The sequence below is a fragment of the Stylophora pistillata genome, chromosome 3 (assembly GCF_964205215.1).
Source record: "Stylophora pistillata chromosome 3, jaStyPist1.2, whole genome shotgun sequence".
Lineage (NCBI taxonomy): Eukaryota > Metazoa > Cnidaria > Anthozoa > Scleractinia > Pocilloporidae > Stylophora > Stylophora pistillata.
Genome location: NC_142521.1, coordinates 11,100,631 through 11,126,891, shown reverse-complemented (window position 1 = coordinate 11,126,891; position 26,261 = coordinate 11,100,631). Strand labels below are relative to the sequence as shown.

Sequence of the window (26,261 nt, the reverse complement as noted above, 5' to 3'; positions counted from 1 at the left end):
TCTTCCCTTCACTTTGAATGGGGGCATTCACCGGGAATCGGAGATGAAATAATTGCATCCTTACCGCAGTGGGCTTTATTTTGGTCAATGTGCACTTCCCTAGGGGCACGAAATGAAATACGCTCGGGGCAATCAGGAAAAAAAGGGGCCATCTCGCCAACAAAAGGTAATTTTTGAGTACAAAGATAAATTTCTGTGACATTTTTCCAAAACATTTCTCGGTGGATATATCTACCCACTGATCACGCCCCGTGGCAATTTCCTCCTTTTCTACTATATGTTTCCACATGACTTCAATTGTGTATTTCTATTAGGCATAATAGAAAATAAAGCTGGATTTCGCATTCTACTAGCTTTACGTTCGTCGAAGAAAGACAATAATTTGACTGTTCAGTGCGCCCAAAGGCACAAAGAGGATTGAAGTTGTTAAAGTTTTCACAACAGCTGGCGCACGTTTTACGAGGAAGGGTGACCCCATTAAAGTTTTTTTTTCCACCCACCTATGTTGAGCTTTAATACTTGGTGTTGATAATTTAGACATATCTCTTTCATTTTATACACAACGTTAACTGAAATTCACAGTGTGTTATTTCCAATAAGTATATTTATTTCACAATAATTTTATTTTTTTTTCTCAGTCTGACACACAGTGTGCACTCAAAAGGCTTGTGTATGTACAAGCAAAAAAGAAAAAGAAAAAAAAGAAAAAAAAATGATCACAGGCAAGGTGTCCGTAAAATGTCTACGGTGTTTTACATTAATGACACAGGAAATCCGCTCAAGTGATTTGGCTTGCCAGTATTACCGGTAATAAAATTTGAGGAAGAGATGGCACCTCCTGGTAAAATTAAGAGGGGGGAAAAAAGGCAGGCCTGTCAATCGGCGTCAATAAGTGCTCATTAAACCATTAAGTTCCCTCAATTTACACCCAAGCAAGGATAAAGCTTTTACTCACCCGAGGCAATGAAAGGCTGGAACGGGAATTATACAGGCTGAATATTTAACTGTGTTGTTGACGGAGTAGTTGCGAAGAGGCGAATTTCTCGACTACATATCTTACCAATCTTCCCGCCGCAGAAGTTTATTTTCGTACGAAGGTGAAATTTTAAGATTCCACGCGGCCCACAACTGCCCATGTACATTTCCGATTTCAGCAGCAGTCAGCTATGAGGATTGTATATTCTCAGCAAGTCCTCAGAGTTAACCCCCTCGAGTTGTCAGCTTTCCGTCGTATTCTCTCGGTATATTAGCCATTCAATCCTAGGTTTTAGCAGAGTTAATAGAGGGAACTGATTATGAAAGCCGGCGAACTTCAGACGATAAGATCAATAGGAGCTCTTTGAGGTTGAAGGTACAAGTCACGTGATCGCGAAGGTGCACACATTCAAAACAAGATGGCGGATAGAGTAGACGATCTCTGGGGAGACGATTTCGAAGTTATTTAGACATTTTAGAAGGTGATGAAACAGTCAAACAGCAGTTTGTAGTAACGGTTAACAATGTAAGTTCCAATTGTGCTAATTTACGTGTCTAATTTCTCGCTACCGACCCAAAACGTTCGGTTATATATTTGTGGCATGGCAAGTTACTCGAGTCACCCGTAAAAAATTTTACTTAGATATTCATGCCCTACCTGCAATGACTGATGAGTGTTTCTGTAGAAGCTAAGAATATGTTTTACGCTGATGACTGTACGATTATTGCTCCGGTATATTATGATATAGATCACTCTGTAGACTTAACAAGTCAGTTTTTACAGTGGGCAGGCCAAAATAGAATGACTTCAAATTCTACTAGATGTGAAGAGCTAATTACGTTTAAAAAAGGTCACACCGCTGAGGCCTACAAAAGTATTTTTGGCATACCTCAGACTAGTACATTAACCATTCTAGGCCTCACGTTTCAGCCGTACTGCAAATTCAGTACTCACCTAAAAGAAAAGTTAGGTAAAGCTAATAAATGTTTACACGTTATCAGATGCCTCCGCAAAGAAGGATGTAGCCAAGCAGAAGTCGATGTTTTATTTAATTCCATTGTCCTACCTAATATTACTAATGCTCTATCTGTGTATGGGGCCTCTGAGTCTGAGCTAACTATAGCCCAGCAGTTTTTAGATCGTTGTTTTAAACGTAGTTACATATCTAAGAAATTACTGATAGTGACTTTTGTGATAGATCACAAAATTTGTAACAAGGTCTCTACTATCCTTAGCCACCCTCTTAGAGCCTACTTCCCTGAAACCAAGATTACGAGATATAAGTTAAGAAGTAAATCCCCTGTAATGCCCGCCATTCGCACGAACCGTTTTAAGGACACATTTTTTAATAGAATTGTTTATCAAGTACAATGTAGCTTTGTGAAAGCGTACTTCTTGTATTCGATTTTCGTATTTGTTTCTACGTATGTACTTATCTTATTTAGAGATACACCCTAAGCTTATTTACATCCTTTTTTAGTGTAACATAAGATATGTAATTTTATCTTTTGAACAACAAAGACACAGTATTATCGTTATTACACTGAATGTCTCGTTTAATAATAACTCTGGTTTTAGATTCAGATATTTTGAGTGGAGCGTTCCCACACAGGCCACAATACACCGATCCGACATGGGGCGGACGGACAGGGAGGGGAAATGAGTTCCACTCGTCTCAGACTGTGTCAGTTCGCACAATTTGGACTATTGAATGTCTCATTATGGGTTTTAGTCTCTTATGGGTAAATTTCGTGTGCCTTTTTTTCATTGCGAATAGGTTGAGGGTGTTCTGTCGAATCTTTAGCCTTGAAAAATAACAACAAACTACTTTTTTGACTATATTTTATTTCATCTTCACCTTTTTTTTAATATACGTTTACAGCATAGTTGACGGAAGCAAAAGAAAAGTAACAGTTTAAGCAGATTCTTGGCGAAACTAACGAAGAGTGAAAGACAGGTATTCGCACAGAAAATGGGAGGGAATTTGGGGTGACGGACGTGTTACGGAAGAACCTTAAAACTTGACAAAACCATATCCTCACTTGCTTTAGATAGCTTCGATTTAAAAGGTATACTATCTTTCTGATGGAACACTGACAAACTTGTGGGAAACCAACAGCAATTTCCTTTATCGTTTCACGGACTTATTTACAAATAATGACGCGTTAACAATTTAATAGAACTTGCGCGTCTGATTCGTCAAACACTAACATCAAGACGTTTAGTGGAAAAGAATGGTAGTCGTTATCAAAACGTAGATGGTTGCAACGGCTTCACCATCGACAAGGCCTGAGGAAACATGCCGTGGTAGTTTGCGAGAGGGACTGCTCTTGCAATAATTTGCTTCCCTATCAATGATAAACAGAAAGAATATCAGTATTAGAGGATGAAAACTATCGAGGGTTTGGCGTCAGGGGCTGGACTGATTTAGTTGAATGTGTACCAGTTTAATTGCTTGCGTGACCACTTTGAGTGATGATAAATGATAAAGGTAGTTTTCTAAGAGATGCAAGCTTTCCAACCAAATCTTTTTTAGTTGAGGCAGTAAAAATCTGTCATCAGAATACCTTCTCACAGTTTTCGGTGGAATAGCAGTACCTCCTGGACAAAAACCATTAACACACTTAAATAAAGGCTGATAGTTTCGAAAGAAACTGTTTGGGGCTGCGTCGGTGGGAGTAACGAAATAATTTGGATATATCAACAACGTTGAAGTGGTAAATTGGCCACCGTAACGATTACAAAAGCTGGCGTTTAGAGCGTTAGCCCTTCGTCGGAGCGAACATTGCCATGTTCCCACCAATAACGTAGCTCCATTCTCTGCCTTTAAAAGCACACAAACCACAATTCTTCTATTCGCTCCAACGAAGGGCTAACGCTCGAAACGTCAGCTTTTGTAATCGTTACGGTAGCCAATTTACCACTTCAACTTTGTTGATATATCCAAATTATTAACACTCTTATCCGAGTTAACAAGTTGATGAAGAGCAAGTTTTCGTTTAGTTTCCCTTTTTCCACTGTTAAACCTCTACACGAAGATGCTGAAGCGCGAAAGTCTAATAGACACTAGAGGGAATTGCTAGCTTGATAACTAACGAATGGACAGACACCCTCTTCGTGTACATGGATATAAGAGCCTTTATGCCGACGTGCAAGCTTGTTGATTATATACACTACTTCTTACATAACCAGTAGCAGTCCTAGTACGCAACTATATTTTTGCTGGTATGACGCTAGTTGCAAAAGTTTTGCACTCGAATCCACTGTAGTGGTTTTTATCTTAGAGAGCAAGTACTGGCCTCACCATCACAATAAGCTTTAAGTATCACTTACCAGCAAACCATCTGCCGTGAAGGGCTTTTGAAGCGCTGGCGGCAACTTCCGCATTACTACATTTCACATACACTACTCCCTGAAAAATAAAAGCAAAATTAAGCACAAGGGTACTGCTAATAATTCAAGACCCTTGCTTGGCTTGGATCACTTGGAAATGGCAAGGAAGTTCTTGAACACTTTTCAAATTTTAAACTTCTGAAGAACAACAAACTTTACATAACAAAACCTTGCTCTTGCGATAAAGAATTGACTTGAGTCTTACCCCATTCACACCAAAGCTAGTCATATTTTGTTAAAACAGTTTAACCTTTTTTTCCTCATAGAAGCTGCTTAAACAGATATTTGTTGACTTCAAATGTAGCGCATGAGAAACACAAGTTGCAATTACTTGAATCTCATGGAAAAGTCAGTTTTTCAGTTCTCTGTTAATTATTTTCATACAGTAAAAACCAGTTTAACAAAACATGCTTCGCTAGGTCTGAATGGGGTATTAGTCCATGCACAGCTTATCTAAATCCACAAATAATTTGCTTTACACAAACCTGGGTAGAGGTCTTGTCTACATGAATGTGATACACGTGACCATACTTTGTGCATTCTTCCAGTACATCATCTTGAATGTCAGCATCCCAATCAGGATCTTTCTCTCTGTTGAAATAATAATAATTATAATAATAATAATAATAATAATACTAATAAGTGTGCGGTGGCCCATGTGAAAAGGGGGGTACAAGTGACTGCTGTCTCAGGGGGGAGAGTTGTGGAGTCGACTAAAATACCATGTCTTGATGATGGTGAGCGGTACAAGTTCCTTGGAGTACTTGAGAGTGTTAGGCGAGAGGATAAGTTGATCCTGGAATGTGCAGCAAGAGAGTATCTCAGACGATTGTCAGTTATTTGGACAAGTCCCTTGTCCGATTATAATCGGGTGGTAGCTTCAAATGAGTTTGTATTGCCTGTTCTTGGATATCTTATGTGGACACAACAGTGGCCGGTGATGGAACTTAAGCAGATCGATAGGGAAGAGCGCAAGATTGTTGTCGAGAGTGGGGATAGACACCCATGTAGTTCGAATGCATTGTTGTATATGCTAAGAAGTAGAAGAGGGCGGGGATTGCGCTCTGTTGAAATGGAGTACAAAGCCGCAAAAATCAAGGGTGCAGTCAGACTCCATGGTAATGAAGATCGTGCACTGAGAATGGTACGGGAGTTTGAAGAGCAAGCAGCAACGATGGGGCGTAGGTCAATTTTTAAAGAAGCGGCTAAGTGCGGGGACGTGTTGGGGCTGGAGTTGGATTTGGAACACGCGCAAGGGATCAAGAAAGAGGTGCAGAGGTGCCAAATTGAGAAGTTAAAGAATGAGATCAGAAAACAACGATGGCAAGGGCGTCTAGTGACTACTAGGCTGGAGGATGAGAGTTTGAGTGCCGATGGGTGTTTCTGGTGGGTCACAGACTGGAAGAACTGTCCATCACACACAATTGCTGGACTTGTCGAGCTATACGAGCAGCTATTGCCAACGCAAGTATACACGAGTCAGAAGACCCACACAAGCTGGGAAGGCGAGGTGAGGTGCAGATTATGAAGCAAGGCTCCAGAGAGTGTGGCACATATCTTGTCAAGATGCAGTGCGCTGGCCCAGAGCAAGTATCTCTCTAGACACGACGTAGCACTGAAGGTACTGTTTTACGAACTGTTGTATGATGAGGGATTTATAGACGAGATACCACCCTGGTACTCACCCGACATGCCGAAGCACGTGTATGAGTCAGAGAATGTTAAAGCTTATAGACCACTTTCATAAATGGCTGCCGGATTAATACTCTTTTGTTTAAATTTAAATTTGCCTAGGTGGCCTCGTTCTCCAGTACAAAATTCAAAAGAATACATTATCTCAAGCGAGGCCACCCAGGCAAATTTAAATGTAAACAAAAGAATATTAATCTGGCAGCCATTTATGAAAGTGGTCTATTGGGATGTCCCTATATCTGCTGATGAATAAGAGGTCAGATGCATTAGGGTGGATGCACGCATTGTAAAATGAGCTGCCCGTGGGTTAACAATCGGACAAGAAAGGATGAAGAGAAGACACTGAAGTACGGACCCCTTCGCTGGGAACTAAGGCAGCAGTTCCCAGGCTACGAGGTGAAGCAATATAACATCATTATGGATGCCCTCGGGGGGTGGTCACGGGAGCTGGATGTCATGATGCGCGAGCTGGTGGGAGGCAGAAGAGCAGACGTACTGCTAAAGATGCAGAGGGCAGTGCTCTCGGGCACGCTGAATATTGCCCAGACTTTCAAGGTGGCAGTTTGAGTTCCTGTTAGAAGGAGGACCGTAGACTCAACAGAAAAGCATTTTAGGACTAGTTAATGTACATTTATTTTTTACTCCATGGCTCACAGGTTACGGTTTTCGCCCTGTGCTGCCTGATTAGAATGTAGCATTCAGTTGATTTCTCTGCGACATAATAATAATAATAATAATAATAATAATAATAATAATAAAAACAATGTTTTTCAGTGCAGAATAAAAACTCAGACCTTGCAAAGGCTGCACAATGCAAACTACTATCCCTCTCTAACATAACATCTAGGAGCTTTCTCTCCTGCAATACATGCATATACATGTACAATAAGGGTATGACACAGTCACACCAAAAGTTTAAGAGGGCAACAGCTACTTACTTGGTAGGGTCAAACATGTTCAGCAGCATGATACAGGGTGTCGGCAGGGGGATGGCAACTGGTGCTGTCATAGCTTGTTGTACACCAACCACAGCAGGGGAAACACCTGGCACTTGAAGACCTTAGGAGGGAAAAGTAAATCAATTAATGTTAACCTACAATCTGACCGATATCAACAGAGATAAAAAGCCACATGTTGGAAGTTAAATTTTGAAGGATTCATTCGCCAATATTACTTACTTCATTTAATTGTGAGCAAATTCATTCCTGGGAACAAAGAACCCCAACAACAATAAAAATTCCACTTATTGTAAAACAGGTAGCCATTTAGAGAACATTTCATTCAATGAGATCTCAGAATGGTGGTGGTGTAATACAGGAAGAGAATCTTTTAGATTTCTATCTACAGGAGCACTTACCAGCAGAATGACCCTGAGATAATTTGGCCATGAGAGCAGCCCTTGCAGTTGAGTTCAATTCAACACCGCCCTTTTCATACTCCTCGTCATCCAGGAAGGAATAAGAAGAGGAGTCTCCTCGCTCTGTTACAGGCCCAACCTTCATGGGCCTTCCAGCAAGTTCAAAACCATTCATCTGATCCATAGCTTGCCTTGCAGCATCAGCATCTCTGAACTGTAAGAAGCCATAGCCTTTCGACCTTCCTGTTTCAGAGTCATAAATAAGCTGTACACTATCAACAATTCCAAAGGGTTCAAAAATTGCCTTGATCATTTGCTCTGTGATGTTAAAGTGAAGAGATCCAACATATAGTCTTGTTGGTCCTGGTGGAGCCTTGAGCTTTTCGGCCTCTGCTGCTGCTCTGTTTTTCTCTGCTTGAGTAGGCATCACCATGATTGGGGCACCCAGGAGTTTCTGACCAGACAAGTTTATTGCCTACAAATATGAAAAGTTCAAGCACACATCAGACTCAGTATCAGCACTTCAAAGATGTACAAGACAAAAGAAAAATTAAAGGAGACAAAGGGGTCATCTACAAGGAATTTGATGCCTTAAACATTGACGAATATTAAATCAAGTTGGTATTGTTTTGAAGCCAACTTCAGCAACATCACTGCACTTTACACCCCTTCTGTGAATAGACGTTTATTAAACACAAAAACTCACCAAGGGCACAGCAGATCTGTCCGTGAACTCCACATAAGCAATTCCTTTTGACCGTCTTGAATTACGATCTGCGTCTTGAATTACGATCTGATATAATCCGCACATCAGCAACCTAAAAGAAGAAAAGAAGAAAAAAAAAAAATACAGCACCTACAGGATCAGTAACCTCAACGACAGGAGAGAGTGGAATGCAATGCAACATATATGTAAAAGACCTGTTGAACACAAGCAGCCCTTTCTCTCACAGCTTACCTGGCCCACTTTTGAAAAAAATTCTTCAAGATCTCTAGGTCTGATGTTTCTTGCCAGCTGCATGCAGAATGCTGTTCTAGCATCCCTCTCCTCTGGTGTTATATCCTCTGCAGGCTTTAGCTCCCTCCTAAAAGAAAAGTCATAATACTGCTGAGCTTCAGTTTCACCTCTTAGGAATTGGTAACTGAAACAAAACTATCTCTGTGAAGTCATGGTCACTGAAAGAGGAAAGCCAATCTTTCCTTCTTGAGTTTTGTGACTTTTAACAAACATGAAAAAAGAAGAAAGCCAATAATTTCTTCTCAAGTTTTGTGATTCTTAACAAACATGAAAAAAGAAGAAAGCCAATCATTTCTTCTCGAGTTTTATGATTTTTAACAAACATGAAATAAAAGTAATGGAGATTTTAAAGGACATCATGATACCTTTCAAGACGCTGTACAATAGTACCACTATTGCCTCCATCTGCTTCATCCCTCTTCCTGCGACTTGATGGACTTGGACTACGACTGACACTCCTCCTTCTATCACGTTTTTCTCTCTGGTCATGGCTAGAATGCAAGAGTGAAGGACAAGCTTTATACACATTTTCACACCTTACATCATGACATGTAACCCCCTTCACTCCCTCTCAAAAAGGTCACTACAGAGCATTACCAACAAAAACAGATTCTTTGACCAGTTACAGAAACTGATTTTAAAAAATGGCTCAGAACCTTTTGTTTTATGCAGAATAAGAAGACTATTCATGGAACAGCTTCATGTCTTGATAAAGATATTTATTCCACATGTTATTTTACTGAGCTTTACCTTTTGCGCCTTCTGTCTGGGCTTCTTGACCGGCTTCTACTCCCACTACTGCTTTGACGCCTACGTCTTCTAAAACAAAAGGAGAAAAGGTCATTGTTGACAAAGAATGGAAGTTAAAAGGATCTGGTAAATTTGGGAGTTAAACAGTTAACCAACATTAGCAGAAACATAGAAGTTAAAAAGAAAAAAGAAAAAAAAAATGTAAGAGCAGATCTGTACCTGTCACGATCTCTTGAGCGACTCCGACCTCTCCTTGTTCTAAAACACACAAAAGCAACCACAGCTTTAACATCAAATTGAGAAACTTCCCCTTGAATAATAATAACAATGATCATGGAAAAAATCTAATGACCCATATGGCCCTTTGTACACAATCAAAGGGAAAACCATAAGTGAAAGATGACATGTGTAGGGCCAGATGAGTTGATGTGAGCCTGTTTGAAAAGCCATCATCAAATCTCGCCAAGACTACTAGACAATGCAGTCAATTTCATCATATTCCCTAAATTAAAAGCACTGGACTAGAAGGGAACACCAAGAGAGTTCTACTAAATAAAACAGATCTTACTTTTCCTGGCTTTTGCTGCGGCTGCGGCGTCTCCGACTCCTGAAATTATCAAACCTACCAATTAATAACAACTCTCACAAAAGTTCATCACAGAACAATCACATTGCAAAATTCCAGACAGAGAACAGCTGTGTTACCTTCCGGCACTTCTACTGCGACTCCGATTTCGATGACTTCTGTTGACAAAAGTACCAAAATAAAAGGTCAGAAAAGTTTTCTCATTATTTTTAGACATATATGGGCTTTTAAGCCACACCCCTTGGGAAATCTTATACTTTCTGTGGCATTTTTTAAAAGATTTCTTCCCTCTTATGCAAGCCTGGTAACAATTAGGCAGTAAAGGTTATCATTGAGGTGCTCTTCCCTTTTCATGGCCAGGATTTTTTGCAGCGTAACACTGACGTTGTAGATACAATACCTTTATTTGCTCTTAGTGGATCATGTTCAGATGCAAACAACTGTTTAAAATGAGAGAAAACATGTTATGGCACATCTGAAGCTTCACTGTAGAAAAAAATTTTTACCTAAGGAGATGAGGCAAACATAGCTCATTCAACAAAAGTGCTAAAATTTGAGCATTCCCGAATGTCTAAGCTTGATGCAGCTCTATACAATAACATGTATTAGGAACCAAGGAATGATCGAGACTGTTGCTATTACAACTTAATTAGCAAACCCTATGGTGGATTTAATTCAAACCTATGAAACAAAAGATTAACTTTTGGCTTTTACAAAATTCTATTAGGTATTCTCTTTAAATGTCAACCAAGCTATTGACAGCAGTAAGTCAACTAGCATTCAGTGTAACTTCAATTTCATCCACACAATAGTTTGCTACAATCCAGAAATATGTACTGTAAATAAATAAAAATATCATTTTACATTTTGCTGTTTTATCTGTATCAGATGATCAAACATCTCCTGAGCATAAAGGCATATCTGCTGTGTGCCTTTCCACAGTAGTAATAATTTAGCAATCATACACAAGTGTGAAATTGAATCATGCTTTCAGAGCATGGTTCTTCTGACTAGTGGTCCAGCATTTTTAACTTCTGCCTGATTACAAATTTAGGCTGAAATCTAAAAAGAGTACACTCCAACCCTCCCCTGAATGGCCCTTTACTTCAACCTGTTAACATCAAAAACCAGACATCTTGTAGTCCAGTGATCATCCGCTGTAATTATGCCTTGCATAACCTAAAATTTCTACCTAGGGCGAAAACAGAAATATTCGCTCAGATTTCACATTGCTTGGTTGACACGAGGTGCTGCAAAACTGAAGAAGCTTGTTATGTGTATACATATGTTCGCCTTGGGCACTGATCGAGTGGTCTGAAAAATTGACTTGGAATCCTTTATAGCCCTTTGCAACCCTTCAACCGCATATAGAATTACATTAACCGAATTAAACCCTAATAGTGTTTTGGCATATGTTTCTTAAGATCATCTGGATGAGCAAATGCAATGGCCTTTATTTTAGAGACAAGACTCTGAGTAAGGAATAAACATGGTAGAGCCCTGGTAATCTTACCTTTTTCTTCTCTCTTCACCATCACTACCCGTCCTATTCGAGTCACCCTTTCCATTTGCTTGAGAAGGAGGAGTCTGAAAGAAGTAAACAATCTCTCTTGATAAAAAGAAACACCAAACATACATCCAGTATATTATCCTGGTTTATGATGTCCAAGATAATCTTGCCATGAACCACAAATTTTACACAAGTCTGCCCCTGAGGAGACCTTGGGTAATCAGAAACAAAGTCATTTGCCTAGCAATGTCACAATTATATCACACCTTCTTAAACTCTTTAATGGTACTATTGCTGTCACTGTAACTGATGGAATGATGACAACATTGCAGTGAATGTGAATGCTAAAAGAATCTGAGCACCACATACCCACCTCAACAGATCATCTCAAAAGCTAGGAAGAAGGCACTCAGTCTAATCAGAAAAATGTACAGAGTGTGTAAATTTTTTTAAAAGCAGCCTTCTTATGGGTAAAAAATTTAATTCAAATAGGAGAATGAAGATTTTTTTTTTCAATAAAATCAGAACAAAAATGACACAAGAAGTTAGCCCAGTATAGCATGGGTCAGATACAACAATTGTGTCAGTCGAGGTGGTCTGTAATAGGGCTGGTTGTGCTGTAATTTCAACTCTACAAAACAGAAAATAAGATACTGGGGTCAGAAGACTGGACAAGAAAAGGAGCTTGATCAAAGATCTACTGACTGCCACAATCCAAAATCTTGATAAACTTTTGGGAAAGAAAAGTTAATTAAACAAAGTCATATCCTACAAATTTGACATTAAAGAGTTCTGAACAGAATACAGATTTTCAATCCAAGTTATACTTTCTTTTACTTTTATCCAATATGACAGAAAATTATAAGACACTTAAAATCTTAATCATCAAGTTGTTCATATCTCATCGCTAATAGCAACTATGAAATGGGTTTGAAATGCCCTCAGAAACAACATGCTGTTAACTTTTCCATTACGATTTGCTTCAACCCTTATTAAAAACCATAAGGGAAAAGCATTAGCTAAGCTAACCCAGTGGTGTACAAAGTGATTTTACAAAATTTCTATTTCACTGGGCACTCTGTGCCAACTCACCTCTTTTCTGTACGGTGCTTCAAGCATTGCCTCTACATCAAAGTCATCAGCCATGGTTGTTGCTGAAGATGAATTGCCTAAAAAAGTACAAAGGGAGTATACACAGTTATGAATGGAACAAGGAGAGTATGCAGAAATACAAGGCAAAGATTTCTTTGCACCACTTTATGCTGATGGAATCTGAGTGAAGATTCACTAAAATAGGCCTCCACACAACTTTCAATTTAGTTGACTCCATTTTTTCATTTCAAAGCCTTGCTCCCCAGCAAAGGCCACACACTAGGTAATTTCATTTTCCAGTTGTGACAAATGTATGGGAAAATCAAAAGCAATTTTTGCCACCAATTCATGCAGACACACTTCCCAGTTGTTTTTGTCAATCAATGTAAGGTGGCCTTAAGACCACTTGCATGAACTAGTATAACTAAATATAATGGCGAGAGCCATAATGTTGCCATAAGTTTGTTTTTGAGGGGCTCCATGAGGCATTGTGCAAGAGGCATGATACATGTTCCTGACTGGCCAGGTATTGGCAATCAGTGTTGAACATCAATTGTAGGAGAAATGGTTGACTCAATCGCTTCATCTACAGTTACAATTGCACTCTTGTGTGTCCATTTCATATATGCAGGCGGGATATTCTGAGAATAGTTGTTCCAAAGTCCTATGAACTTCCCAAATGCTACAGTCACTCCTTACCCTACCACGTTGTCACTTCAAAACTCAAGTTTCATTTGGTGGTTAAAATCATAATGTAATTCGCAGACACTAGGAATTTGACACATTTTCGGTGCTTACACGCAGTTGAACTGGTTCAAAGGAAAAAATTTCGATCGCACAATATAGAAAGTGATTGATCACGGTGAGAAAGGATCGTCAAAAAAATTTTCAAACGCCACGAAAAGTAAAAAGTAAACATAGTGGATGCGAATACCATTTTCACCAGAATTTTTTTTCTTCTTTATGGATTGAAACTTTTCCTAACCGAACAGTAACTCACTAAAGAACACGCGAAAAAACAATTAGGTCTTCAATGGTTTGGCAGCGTGCAGTTAAATCGCCTATAACACCATAAAATTTTTCTCTAAGGCAAAACTAACCTACTGCGATACATATCAAAGAGTGCCTGTTAATTATCTCACTACTTACCGGATTTCTTCGTCAAACACACAGATCTGATTTTGAAAAATTCACAGAGAGTTCACTATTACTTAACAAAATGGCGAAACACGAGTTTCACTAGAAACTGGGCAGCGGGGGAACCCAGCCAGAAAATCAAGGTGTTGCTGGCCTTATTTAGACAGCATTGCCTAAAAAGGTAAATACTTATACGTCATTTATTTGCAGCAAAGACTGGGTCTAGTTTATTTTTGGTATTTCCGTAATGGTGGACCAAATGTTGTAGACTTGACAATATTTTTTTATGTAACCGTCATTTGTACTTGGTGAAAATCATCGGAAAGCTTTCAAGATGCCGTCAATAGAAGGTAGTAAATGCATGCCTATTTTTCAAGAAAAGTATTCATCTACTTTAGACTGATTGGTGTTTTTTTCGATTGCTTTGTAGACACCCTGTTCCAATTGAAGGTAAGCCAGTAGGTTGCATTAATCTGTAGGCTTATTTTACAAGATTACTGACTATTTAACCGCTAACCAGTAACACTTGAGGTGTAAACGCTCGTCTATGTTTCTTCTGAAGTTCACAAGCAAACAGTTGGAAAGATCCTCAAAGAAATGCGAGAAGGAGGAAAAAGCGCAACAAGCTAAAGTGAAAAAGGTATTTTGTACATGTGTTGCAATTGTGAGGTAAACGAATCTCCGGTTTAAATGATATCAAGGTACAGTACAGTTTGACTTTTAAATCCTCTGCCTCATCCTAACGAATTATCTGTACCAAAGGAAGATGTTGAATCGTAATATCAAGTACGTAGGTTATTAAAGTACATTTTACCTTAAGTTTTACCAACGTCAGTATAGTGTTCTGGTAAAAGTGAGGAACAGTTCCCAAAAGATACTGTCGACCATCTGTCAGCTGACTGTTGGCCGTCAGTATCATGTCGGCCGACAGTTGGCCGACAGGTTACCAACAGCTGAACATGGGAGCTATTGTTCACTTTTACCAGTGTTCTCAAGGTATAGTTGATATGTTATTAATTTAATGAAACAATTTCATTGACAATGTGATGCTATAATCCAACATTAGGTCCTTGTTCTGCCCTTGATCAGAAAAATATTTAGGTAGTTATGGTAATAGGACTGAGTTGAGTCCAATTCCTTTTATATTTGTATTTGTATTTGTATTTAAAGATTCGTACAGTGTACAGGCGAGAGAACAATAGGACACGTAGTCCCCTACTAGGTTCATCCACCTAAACCAACCCCAACCCACCCATCCCACCCCAGGGGAGGACATCCATCACACAGTAATCTCGTGTGTGGGAAATTAACATCTCCTACCCCTAACCCTGCAGGAGATGGGACCTCCATTTATTTGTCCTGACATACATACGTACATACATTTTATTGCAACTCCCTAAAAGGTCTTTTCAGTACAATAATAAAAAGAAAAATATATGAACATACTAACTTTGATATTCCCTAAATAAAAAAAAATAAATTAAAAAAAATCCCTATCCCTATCCGAGAAGACTAGAATATCTAACCATTTTCTTGATGTTATAGTAAGGTAGCATCATACAAGTGATTAACAAAATGAGATGACTGCTAATGGCGCTGTGCTCCAGGTCTAAAAATAGATATGTCATCTTTGGACCCCCGCTGGTTTAGGACAAACACTCGGAGTCTTTACAAGGAACTGTATGCGAAATGTCTCAGAAGCAAGGCTATTTTCGCTCAAAAAATGCTCTAATTTTCTAAAATGGTTGCAACTAGGCATTGCTGTTGGGGTACATGTAAAAATGACTCAAGATATCCAGAAAGATTGCCAGATTCGCTTAAAGAAATGCTTAAATACGGTCAGAAAGCTTTCATACAGTTCCCAAAGCTGAAGCATGACTTGGAACTTTGTCAAAGCCGGGTAAAAGCGTGTTCTAGAGAGAATTTCTCAGTTGATAGTGTTAACTACAATACTTATATTTGTGCTGTACACTGAAATCCTTGACAAAAGCCTTTTCAAACCGCTTGTTTGGAAACGTTACATAGACGACATCTTCTCGCTATGGTGTACAAACAAAGCAACCATAGAAAGTTTCATTGAAAAAGCAAACAATCATCATCCAACAATAAAATTTACGGCTGAAATTTCTGATAAGGAAACAAAATTCCTGGACACCTACATCTTCTAAGGCAAACGATTCGAAAAGGACGCAATCCTTGATGTGCCGTACTCATTTTAAACAAACTGAGACATTTCAGTATACACACTATAGTTCCTGTCACCCACAAGGAGTTAAGAAAGGCTTAATAAAAGGAGAGGCCCTTAGACTTCTCAGAACAAACTCCTCTCAAATAACATTTGAGGAGAAAATTGCAAATTTCAAAGCGCATTTGCGAAAGAGAGGCTATCCAGAGGTTCTTATTAACACAACCCTCTCAGAGGTGAATTTCAAAAACAGGAAACTAGCTCTTCAACAGAGACCGAAGACAGACTGACAAATCTTGCCTTTTATTACACAGTTCCAACCATCAGTGCCAAACCTAAAGCAAATTCTCATGACACACTGACATTTAATAGAAACACAACCAGTACTGAGCGAACTATACAAAAATCCGCCACTCATATCTTACAAAAGAGGGCGATCGCTCAAAGGCATACTTGTGAGGGCCAAACTCTGAATAGGCTATTCTAAACACGCGCTGGGGAGTCATGCCGGCCTGTCAACTCCCTTTTTACATTGAACTATTAGATCCTTAAGTTTCATGTGATCGACTTTTTACTTTTTTTTAGTATCTTCGCCTGAAGCCATTTCCCATCATCTATACTTGAATCAAGTACATAATGTTTTCCCGACTTGAGGCAGTCACAAACATGTGCGATGAGGTCTGCTCGTTTTCTGCTTAATGTCAAGCCTCTACACTTTAACCAATGCTTCAATTGTGTGTTTGTATAGTTCTCAGGGTCTTGCTCAAACTTTGAGCCAGGAACACCGTCGTTTTGACTTAAAACACGAGCCTTCGAGACATTTGAACTAGAGTTGGGTGCATCATCGCCCATATTCCTTTACTCAAGAAGCTTGTTTGTTTGTCCTGATCGCTCTAGGGGGTCAAAATTTCGTGACGTCACAAGCGCGCAACGCCATTAGGCGTCTGGTTTTTTAATCACAAGTATGATCACTGACAAATACATGAAACAAAGTTGTTTTACCAATTAATCAAAACTTTAAGAATTAGAGAACTAGCCATTGGTTACACATTTTCATTAAATAATAACAGTAACAAAAACAGTTAACTAGACAAAATGCACATCAACTCTACCAGGATGGGATGGTTTGTTACAACTTTCCCCATCCTTCCCTCAAAGTATTATCTACCATCCATTGAGTACTAAAACATGAGTTCTACCCTACCATCTATGATTATCATAGCAAATAATGCTGAGGTCATTCATGTAACAGCAAATGAATGTATGTTCTAGGTGTGGAAAAAATGAGAGGTAACCATCACATATTGCTTAAGACACACACACCTTAGCTGTTTTTATTCAATCAATTGCTAATGAGTACACTTATTTACCAAATGGTAACCATATCTGAATAATCATAGACATGTATCTCTTTTCTTTCATCTTGTAGGCTTTACAACAAAAAAACATTGAAGGAGCAAAGATTTATGCAGAAAACGCAATCAGAAAGAAAAATGAAGGATTGAATTATCTAAGACTAGCTTCTCGTGTAGATGCAGTGTCATCAAAAGTTCAAAGTGCCATGATGATGAAACAGGTACATGTTACTATTTTTTAACTGATTCCTTGTCTCTTGTCTGCATAACAGCCTGTTTGAAAGTGGGTTAGTCAGTCAGACATTAATGAAAGAAAAGAAAAGAAAAGAGAAAAATTGATCAAGGGAGCCTAAGTGCAAAAAGAGTCTGTATACCAAGTGAAAGGGCGTGGTTATATTTGAGCATTTATGTGCTTATTGCCTTACCAAGCTAAGCATTTCCTATTTAATAACAAGTGGAAAAATTAGGAATAAATTGTATCTGATCAAAAGAAAAACTGTTACACGCTTTTCTACAAATTTCTATGATATCTTTTCAAAATAAAATATTGATCACTTGCTTTAATCACTCAAATGGAACTCAATATAAAACCAGCATTGTTGGTAAAAGTACAGTCTCTTGGAGTTCCTTTTTTTATTTTATTTATTTTGTTGTATTTGTTTTGAATTGATCAGCATTCATGAAACTATATTGTGTTGCCTTGGAAGGAGAAATCACTTCCTGCAAGCTATTTGCAGAGAGCTGTACTGAAAAAAAGCCTACAAGAATATTCACCAAGCAACAAATTGCATGTTATGGTCCTAACCTGCAATTTTTTTTCAGGTTACTAAGAGCATGGATGGTGTGGTTAAGGGGTTAGATAAAGCCATGGCATCCATGGACCTAGAAAAGGTGCATTTTTGACATTTTTTGTGGTGAAAACATCTCTATAGTCACTGGGTTTTTCATCCAAGTTGCACTTTTTATTAATACTTCAGAAAAATTCCTGTATGGGTCTCCTATTGGATAGTTTTAGAAAATTCATGAAGAAATATAATGATAGTACATTGTATTAATTAAGCAAATGCAATTTTACTTCCTTATGTTAACTCTGAAATGTTGAGCAAACGAAAGCCACAATTTAAATTGCACCTCAAATAATCAGATATTTGAAAACTGGAAAACAGATATGAATTATGGTTGTGATTAAATGCCAGTCATAGGCAATTGGTTTACTTCCTTTTGCATGCTTTGCACAATTTCCCTCAATTTTCTCAAAACTCTTTTTACTCTTCTCTTTCCATGGAGTTTACATTTTATACTGTGTTCAGTTAGCAGTCAAACACTATGATGCTGTCTGGTCGTAATATCCTGATTATTTTTGCAAGTTTACAATGCTCCTTAAAACTAACCAATTGGGAATTATTAACAAGTTTAATCTTTCGCATACTTCACTTCTTATGGTGATATTTTTTTACAAGTTGTATAATCAATTAGAAATATATTTTTTTCTGGCCTACAATGCAAACTACTGGGTCCACCTGTAATTATGATAGCCATTAAAGTCTAGTTATATATTTGTTGAAGAGCACAAAACTTTTTGAAGTAATTCTGATTTGCTGTCTTCGATTTTACAGATTTCAGCCACCATGGAGAAGTTTGAGGGCATGTTTGAAGATCTTGATGTTAACACTCAGGTAGAGTTGAAATGTTCTATTTTTCCCTATTTTTCATCCCCTTTTCTATTTCATCTTAAAGTTTATAGAAGTCCTAGACTGAAATACAAACATATTTGTTTGTATAACAAGAAACAATGTTATTTTTAATAAAAACATAGAATGATATGTTTTAGTGCTGAATGAAAGTAAACATGATGTATGGGTGTCAGTCATTTTAGTCAACTTCTTGATCAGGTCACATCTTCAGTAATTTAACATCACAATTTCAGGTTGGAATCTTACATCAGGCAGAAATATAAGTGTATGGGTTTATTATTCACCTCTTAAAAACTTTTGCAAACATATTTCACAAAATGCTGGTGGAATCATGGCAGGTTGCTTCAATGTTTCATTGAAACAACAGCCATTGCATCCTTTAAATATTGAGATAAGCTAATATTAATTTGATGCTTCAGCAGCAGCAGTTTGAAACAGGAGACTGTTGTTCACCAAAACAATGCAGAACAAAGCAAGCTGACTTCATTGAAAAATGGGAGAAAAAATGCACTTAATACACACACTCTGAAATGTGCTTTTTTTTTGCGTGTAATGGGAAAAATATACAAAGGTTTTGCATGTGTGTTGGCCAAGTACCTCCGAGCTGTATTGTACATGTGATGCTGTCCTTTCAGGTCTTAGAAAATGCAATGGGAGATGCAACTACATTGTCTACTCCTCAAGACCAGGTACAAGGCTGCTTATTTACTTGAGAGACAAAGCATTTTTATGGCAAATTTGTTCTTGTAAAGCTCAGTGAAATTACATTCTAGTGATGAGGCACGAAAAAAGTCAAAAGAGATTTCATTAACACTCTCAGCCTAATAAGCTCCCCAAGTGGTTACCACTTAACCTTTAGGTGTAACTTGCATCTAATTTCTTTGTGTAGCATCACAGCAGTATCAAACATTTTTGTCATGAAAATGAAGGGAATGGATGTCAATTAAAGAAGCTCTTGATCATTTAACAAATTCCCACCGTCAATAACATAGGAATGTGTAAAAAAAAAAGTAGCTTGGGGATTATGCCTACTGATGTGTAGATGTTAAGATTTAATAAGAATCAGCCAAGTTTGATCTGCTAGTCCCAGTATTGAATGCTTCTACTAACATTTTGTATTAACATTTTGTGTTGTTGATCAGGTTGAGGCCCTGATTCAGCAAGTTGCAGAAGAAAATGGTCTGGAGATAATGAGTCAGTTGGAGGCTGTACAGCCTGGGACATCATCACTCAGAACTCAAGACTCACAAAGAACACAAGGAGAGGAGGATCAGCTTAGTAAAAGGTGAGGAGAGTATAGTTAGACGACAGAGCTGAATAACGTATACGCATGCGCTGGATTTTGTCGCGGAAACACGGATTTTGAGTCGTTCGCATGTTTGGTTTCCTATTCTGTTGCTTCGGGGTGTCGTTTTCCTTGCCGCCTTTCTTTTACAGAACAACCTCCAAAAATTTGGTACACCCCCTAAAAATTATCAAAAATTAATTTTCTCCTTTAAACCTTTGGAAATAAGAAAGTGCCTTCGACGAAAACAGAGTTCCTCGGTTTTAAAGGTCAGCCCTTATTATTTTCCGCTAAATTTTAGACCTAGTACACTTGAGCTCGCGTTGTTGATCGCATACCCGCTGACGTAGCATTTCATTATTCAGCTCTGTCTAGTTAGACTGGGTCAGTTGGTGCAGCTTTGAGCCCTAGTTGAGTTTATTGTGTTGCATGGACAAGGAGGAGGATGGTATGGGGTTGGTGGTGGTCTATGATACAAGTTACCTCCATTTATTAAGGAATGATATTGAGTGAGTTGTCAAGGGAACCTGGGTACTATCCTGCAGAAGCAAGAATGTGAAGGTGTAGTCTGATCGTCCGGGTGAGTGTAGTCCTGAGAAGGACTGTTGTCGGTGGTAGTGACTGACGTTTCGACAACCTGTGCGGAAGTCATCATCAGAGTCAAGTGAATGATTGTTGTCAGTAGAATGTTCTTATTCCAGTTCGTGTAAAATGATCGGTTGGTTTTGCCGTGATGTTATTGGCTGTAAGACTCAAGTGACGTAAGTCGGTCGTGATTGGTCTGTTTCGATCTGTCGGTAAAGTTAGGTCGTTCTTTTTCGGTCGTTTGTGATGTTTATGTCGCGAATGAGTCGTTTGTATGGAGCGGGTAGTTATTGACATCTGTTTAGGGGAGTCTGTTCTAAGTTAGTAAACCAGCTTCACAACAAGACGGACTGAACACAGACGGGCGACGAGGAAAGGTGATGTCAGCAATCACATTGCTGAACACCATCGACTTACCAACCACAACATTGACTGGGACTCTGCGCAATGCCTAACCTACAGCACTGACTATTTTCAACGACTGACTCTAGAAAGCTGGTGTACTAACTTAGAACAGACTCCCCTAAACAGATGTCAACAACTACCCGCTCCATACAAACGACTCATTCGCGACATAAACATCACAAACGACCGAAAAAGAACGACCTAACTTTACCGACAGATCGAAACAGACCAATCACGACCGACTTACTTAAGTCTTACAGCCAATAACATCACGGCAAAACCAACCGATCATCTTACACGAACTGGAATAAGAACATTCTACTGACAACAATCATTCACTTGACTCTGATGACGACTTCCGCACAGGTTGTCGAAACGTCAATCACTACCACCGACAACGGTCCTTCTCAGGACTACACTCACCCGGACGATCAGACTACACCTTCGCATGTTACCCCCGGGTTCAAGCCATTTACTGCAGAAGCAAGAATCTTTGCCTTAAAGATCAGCTGTGATTTAGTCTTTGTGTTGTTGAATCAAGCCTGACTATGTGTACCCCTCTACTTGGCACAAAGCATGCTATTCAGTTAGCTAGGTGAGGTTTAAATGCAAGACTGTCTGGAAGATACCATATCTTTATTTACATTTCTTAACAAAAGTGTGATGTCAATATTGATGTCATGGTAGTAGGCAGAATGTTTATATCATTATCGTAGTTCATTATCCTAGTGCTACTTAAGTATTTCACACTTCAAAGGTAAAAAATATGGAGTTCGTTTGAGATGGTTAACTTAACTGTCATCTCTTATTATCCTAGACTGGCTTCTCTACGCAGTTAATGGATATCTAACGGAAAAGCACATGCTCGTAATCTCAATTTATACCCTTCAAGTGCATACAAGCAGAAGAAGTTTTTTAAAAGCATCACAAACTGGAGGAAACTGTCTTAGTAATCACAGCGGTCAAATGTCTATGCAAGTGCATACGGTGACACGGTGTTAGAAAAGTCTGACTTTCTTGGTGAAGTGCAAAGCAAAATGGTACCAGAGAAAACTCAAGTATTCCTTTTCCCTACTTTTGTCTCCTTTTATGAACTTCTAGGGTCATTTTTTGGTACCAACCCCTTCTTAGATTTTCCTTGAAGATTTTGCGCGAGAAATTCACGTGCGGCGGGCCAATAGGGAATCATTGATGCATGCTTGGCGTTTAACCGTTGTGTTGTTGTCTGAGCAAGATGTATATATGTTTATTGCAAATGTGTCAAGGTTCAATTTTACCAGTTAAAAATAGTTTAGTAGCGAACTGAATTAAGAAAGTCGTCCGTCTATCCAGTTTTGAAACCTGTGCGATTTAGCTAGTTGGTCAATCAATAAAATCAAATTAAATTTGAAATCCACATTATAGACAGATTCCATACTATCAGACAAATTGAGATCCAGCTTCTTCCTGAACTAACAATGATAATAAAACAACTTCCCACGTGACTAACTCTGTGTAAATACTCAGCGTCTCTGCAGCGTGAGATTAATTGAGTCATGTCACGATAAACCAAGATAGAGCGAGAGCTGTTGAGGGTGGAGAAGAGTAACTGCAATTAACAATGAGGAATATTTAGGGATAAACTTCTCGAGATGTGCAAATTATGACGTTGCAAGAATCACCTCTTTTTTATGACAAGTTTAGACTCTAAACGGAGAATCGTCGTTTATCTTTTACAAGTGCTATCCTAAAAGGTGAATGAGACTGTCAAAGCTGTCTACATTCTCATGCTCTGAGCCAAAGGGAAATTTGTCACCTATTGTTTTTTTAAAGATCAGCTGTGATTTAGTCTTTGTGTTGTTGAATTAAGCCTGATTATGTGTACCCCTCTACTTGGCACAAAGCATGCCATTCAGTAAGCTAGGTGAGGTTTAAATGCAAGACTGTTTGGAAGATACCATATCTTTGTTTACATTTCTTAACAAAAGTGTGATGTCAATATTGATGTCATGGCAGTATGTAGAATGTTTATATCATCCTAGTTCATTATGTTATTGTTGAGGGTGGAGAAGAGCAACTGCAATTAACAATGAGGAATAATTAGGGATAAACTTCTCGAGATGTGCAAATTATGACGTTGCAAGAATCACCTCTTTTTTATGACAAGTTTAGACTCTAAACGGAGAATCGTCGTTTATCTTTTACAAGTGTTATCCTAAAAGGTGAATGAGGCTGTCAAAGCTGTCTACATTCTCATGCTCTGAGCCAAAGGGAAATTTGTCACCTATTGATTTTTTTATGTTACTTCGTCAGTGCTTTCATTTCTTCCTAGTTCTTACCTTTCGATGAACGACAGTTTTTAATGACCCTGCTTCAAACGGTGGGGTGTTTGCTCAAACTGTTAATGCTTGGAGGATTCCGTTTCCAAGTTAGGTCTGATATTGTGAAAGTTCTGGAAAATTTCAAAATATCTTTTTCTTTCTTGGCTGTGCCCAGTGCTTTCCACGCGTTTTTTTTTTTTTTCTTTTTTTTCGAAACAATACTCACTCGTAAGCCAAAAGAAATGTTTATCTGGAATGAAATATTTCATGTCACTGAGCATCAGCGACTTTCCAAAATGTAAGATGCTGGTAGAATTGATGAACCTGGAAGTTAAAATATAGGATACAGCTGCGGTCTAATTTTCCTTACTATTCTTACGGTGAAATCAGCTAATTATTACTCGCCGCTAATTTCCTACACTTCTTTTCTTTCTCCAGATGTTAATTTTGGCGTAAGTTGAAAAAAAGTCTAACATTCCCAAATCAAAAATGAGAAGCATTTAGAGGGTTTTCGATATATTTAACAAATCCTTGTGATATTAAGAAAGGGCCGGGAGAACTTCCCGAAAGATTATTGGTCGAGTTTAACTGATACATGAGGAAAGTGCTCGTTGCTGTCATTACATTTTTAGAAATATTGCTTCATTTATGTTAAGATACAATAAATTAAAGTTCACGGCAAGAATTAGCTGAAGCGCGCTTTGTCAGTTATATTTCAACTCGTCACGGATAGTAGGTTCCGAATAGAAGCTGTTTACTTTTCCTTAGAGCGGAAGACGTTAAACTCGTCACTGGAAGTAAGTGCCGAGCAGAAGTTGTCTCCTCTTCATTATAGCGGAAGACATTAAACTTGCAACGTGCACGAATAACCCAATGATATAAGTCAATTTCATTTTTGCCGACTGACGCATCGGTCAGAGTTCGACTTAAAATCAAATTAATATGCTTTGAACGCAATAAATATTCTTGAGTGTTATTTCATTGTTATATTTTAGTCTTGTGAAGTGTAATGGTTACTGATGTTCAAGGTCAATGGCAAACTCATTGAACCCCAAACCTAAATAGTTAATAAATACTTCAAATGATTATTAGTTATTGCCGATGGTTCAAGCAATATTGCTGTAGGTATCTAAAAGCTAAGTCATTGTTGGCGGGTCCATCTTAGAAAATTCAGTAAGTCATTCGCAATTCATTTTATCTCAGCCATTCTTGCACCCGCTTGATGCAATAGCTTAAAGTAAATAATATAAAAATGGTGAAAAGTTCCATTCTTAATAAACTTACAATAAACGATCAAGCTTGAGGTGTTGGTAAGCACATGGCTCTGGGACAGCGCTCGATAATAAGCCCCTTTTCAGGGATGAGCCCTCGATCCTGATCGAATATCAGACACTGAGCTTACTTTCTCGGAGATGTTCTTTCAAAGTTCTTGTGTGTTGGAGAAAAAAAAAGCAAACCCTCGCGTCAACCACAGACATTCCACAATTTCGCTGGAACCGGCACACCACGTTGTAATGACGGTTTAACTTTCTCAGATCACTGACGTAAGGAAAAATGTCATGTCAGAGTAACAGAAACAAGAGGGTACTTTGTGGTTTGTGTTGTAATTGCCTTCTAATTTCCTGGAGCGTTGACTAATTGTTTCGTCTATTTTGTGGATTGGTAAAGTCTATTTTTAAAATCCTTTTCGCCGAATGACTGGTGAAGTTTTTGCTTCATTTGTTTCCAATTTCTATATGACAGAACTTTGTAAAGCAAATACGTCAGCCACTCAAAGTCGCCCCGAGATAGATTTTGTTGTTTTTCAAAGTTGTTTTGGAAGTTTAAGAATTGAGATAGTTTTTCCGTTGTCACCTTGGGTGTCTATCTTTTTCATCTTGAGTAATTTCGATTCAAACCGCTTGTAAAGGTCACCGTAAAAACCGGCATACACCGAGATCCAGGTGTACTTAAGTTAAATAATTACAAAGATATTGAATATAAGAGAAGTAGGGCGATATCGCAGTTACATGTGGTTGACCTCGACAATTTTCCACTAATCATTCAATAAATATCATTAGGAAATTAGCCCCGACCGGTTGGTTTGTAGATCAAAGTTCCAGTTAAGGAACTCAAAATTTTTCCTTCCGTCAATGTCCAGCACATTTCCCAATCAACCTTCGATTCCCTTCTCTAACTAATGACACTTTATTGGAATCCTTAAATTCTTCCTTAAAGTTTGATTTTCCTGTTATACTGAATTGCTGCGTAACTATACCAACGTTAAGCATAACTTCCGGTACACGGAACTAAATACTTGGAGTAACGCTCCTTTCTATTTTCAGACAGTTTCTTCGAGGTACTCAGCGAAAAAACCGGCTTCTTACAGCAGATTTGTGGTTAGCCTCGAGGGGCATTTTAATGGCGTCCACGTTTTTAGATCGAAGAACAATGACACACTTTGAAAGCGATCGCGTGTCTGATGATCTCAAAAAATTGCTCAAGAAAACGACTGAAGTGTTGGTTTACTTAATTACAGGTTTTTTCGTTTTCAAGATCACTCAGGTTTTTGGAACAGCACTGACAACTTGGAACATGATGTGTAATATTGTGGCTGTTTCTTAGCTAGAGCTGTACAGAAGCGTCGTAAGACATTTTCAAAAAGAATCGCTTTCCAAAGGGAAGTATCCCTGAAAAAAAGGCGGGCTAAGGTGGACCATGAACATTAAAATCTATCAATGAACCAAAATAAAACAAAGATGGTTAAGGATACAGAAGACTTAAGCGGATTTCGAATAACAAAGAGATATTATTTTAGCCTAAATTGTCCACGATTTTTTAGCTACGTGATATTTAGCAAAGTGACGTAGCTAAATGAAGTACCTATCGTAATATTGTGTGCAAACTGTTAATATACACTAATTTAAGTTAAACGTAGGATCATTTTGTTAAAAGATCATTT

At 38.4% G+C, this 26,261-nt stretch overlaps 3 protein-coding genes across 3 annotated transcripts; 2 read left to right on the top strand and 1 right to left on the bottom strand.

The window, feature by feature from the left end:
* Positions 1–638: 638 nt before the first annotated feature.
* LOC148734501 (uncharacterized) lies at positions 639–2,514 on the top strand. The gene has a single exon (XM_088754354.1). It carries the CDS (start codon positions 1,646–1,648, stop codon positions 2,432–2,434), a length of 789 nt encoding a protein of 262 aa, XP_088610480.1. The 5' UTR covers positions 639–1,645; the 3' UTR covers positions 2,435–2,514.
* Positions 2,515–2,801: 287 nt separating this feature from the next.
* LOC111321064 (RNA-binding protein 39) lies at positions 2,802–13,654 on the bottom strand. Its single transcript, XM_088754352.1, is given in 16 exon segments — positions 2,802–3,324; positions 4,310–4,388; positions 4,855–4,960; positions 7,000–7,120; positions 7,419–7,893; positions 8,125–8,211; positions 8,213–8,236; positions 8,377–8,503; positions 8,802–8,927; positions 9,187–9,255; positions 9,406–9,444; positions 9,755–9,808; positions 9,892–9,930; positions 11,286–11,359; positions 12,375–12,451; positions 13,524–13,654. Coding segments are annotated over 15 exon segments (1,575 nt in total). The 5' UTR covers positions 12,429–12,451; positions 13,524–13,654; the 3' UTR covers positions 2,802–3,223.
* Positions 13,655–13,719: 65 nt separating this feature from the next.
* LOC111321065 (charged multivesicular body protein 1a) lies at positions 13,720–22,508 on the top strand. The gene is made up of 9 exons (XM_022923848.2): positions 13,720–13,861; positions 13,942–13,961; positions 14,074–14,151; positions 17,126–17,272; positions 17,874–17,942; positions 18,668–18,727; positions 19,381–19,434; positions 19,888–20,030; positions 21,838–22,508. Exons 1-9 carry the CDS (start codon positions 13,846–13,848, stop codon positions 21,857–21,859), a joined length of 609 nt encoding a protein of 202 aa, XP_022779583.1. The 5' UTR covers positions 13,720–13,845; the 3' UTR covers positions 21,860–22,508.
* Positions 22,509–26,261: the final 3,753 nt, after the last annotated feature.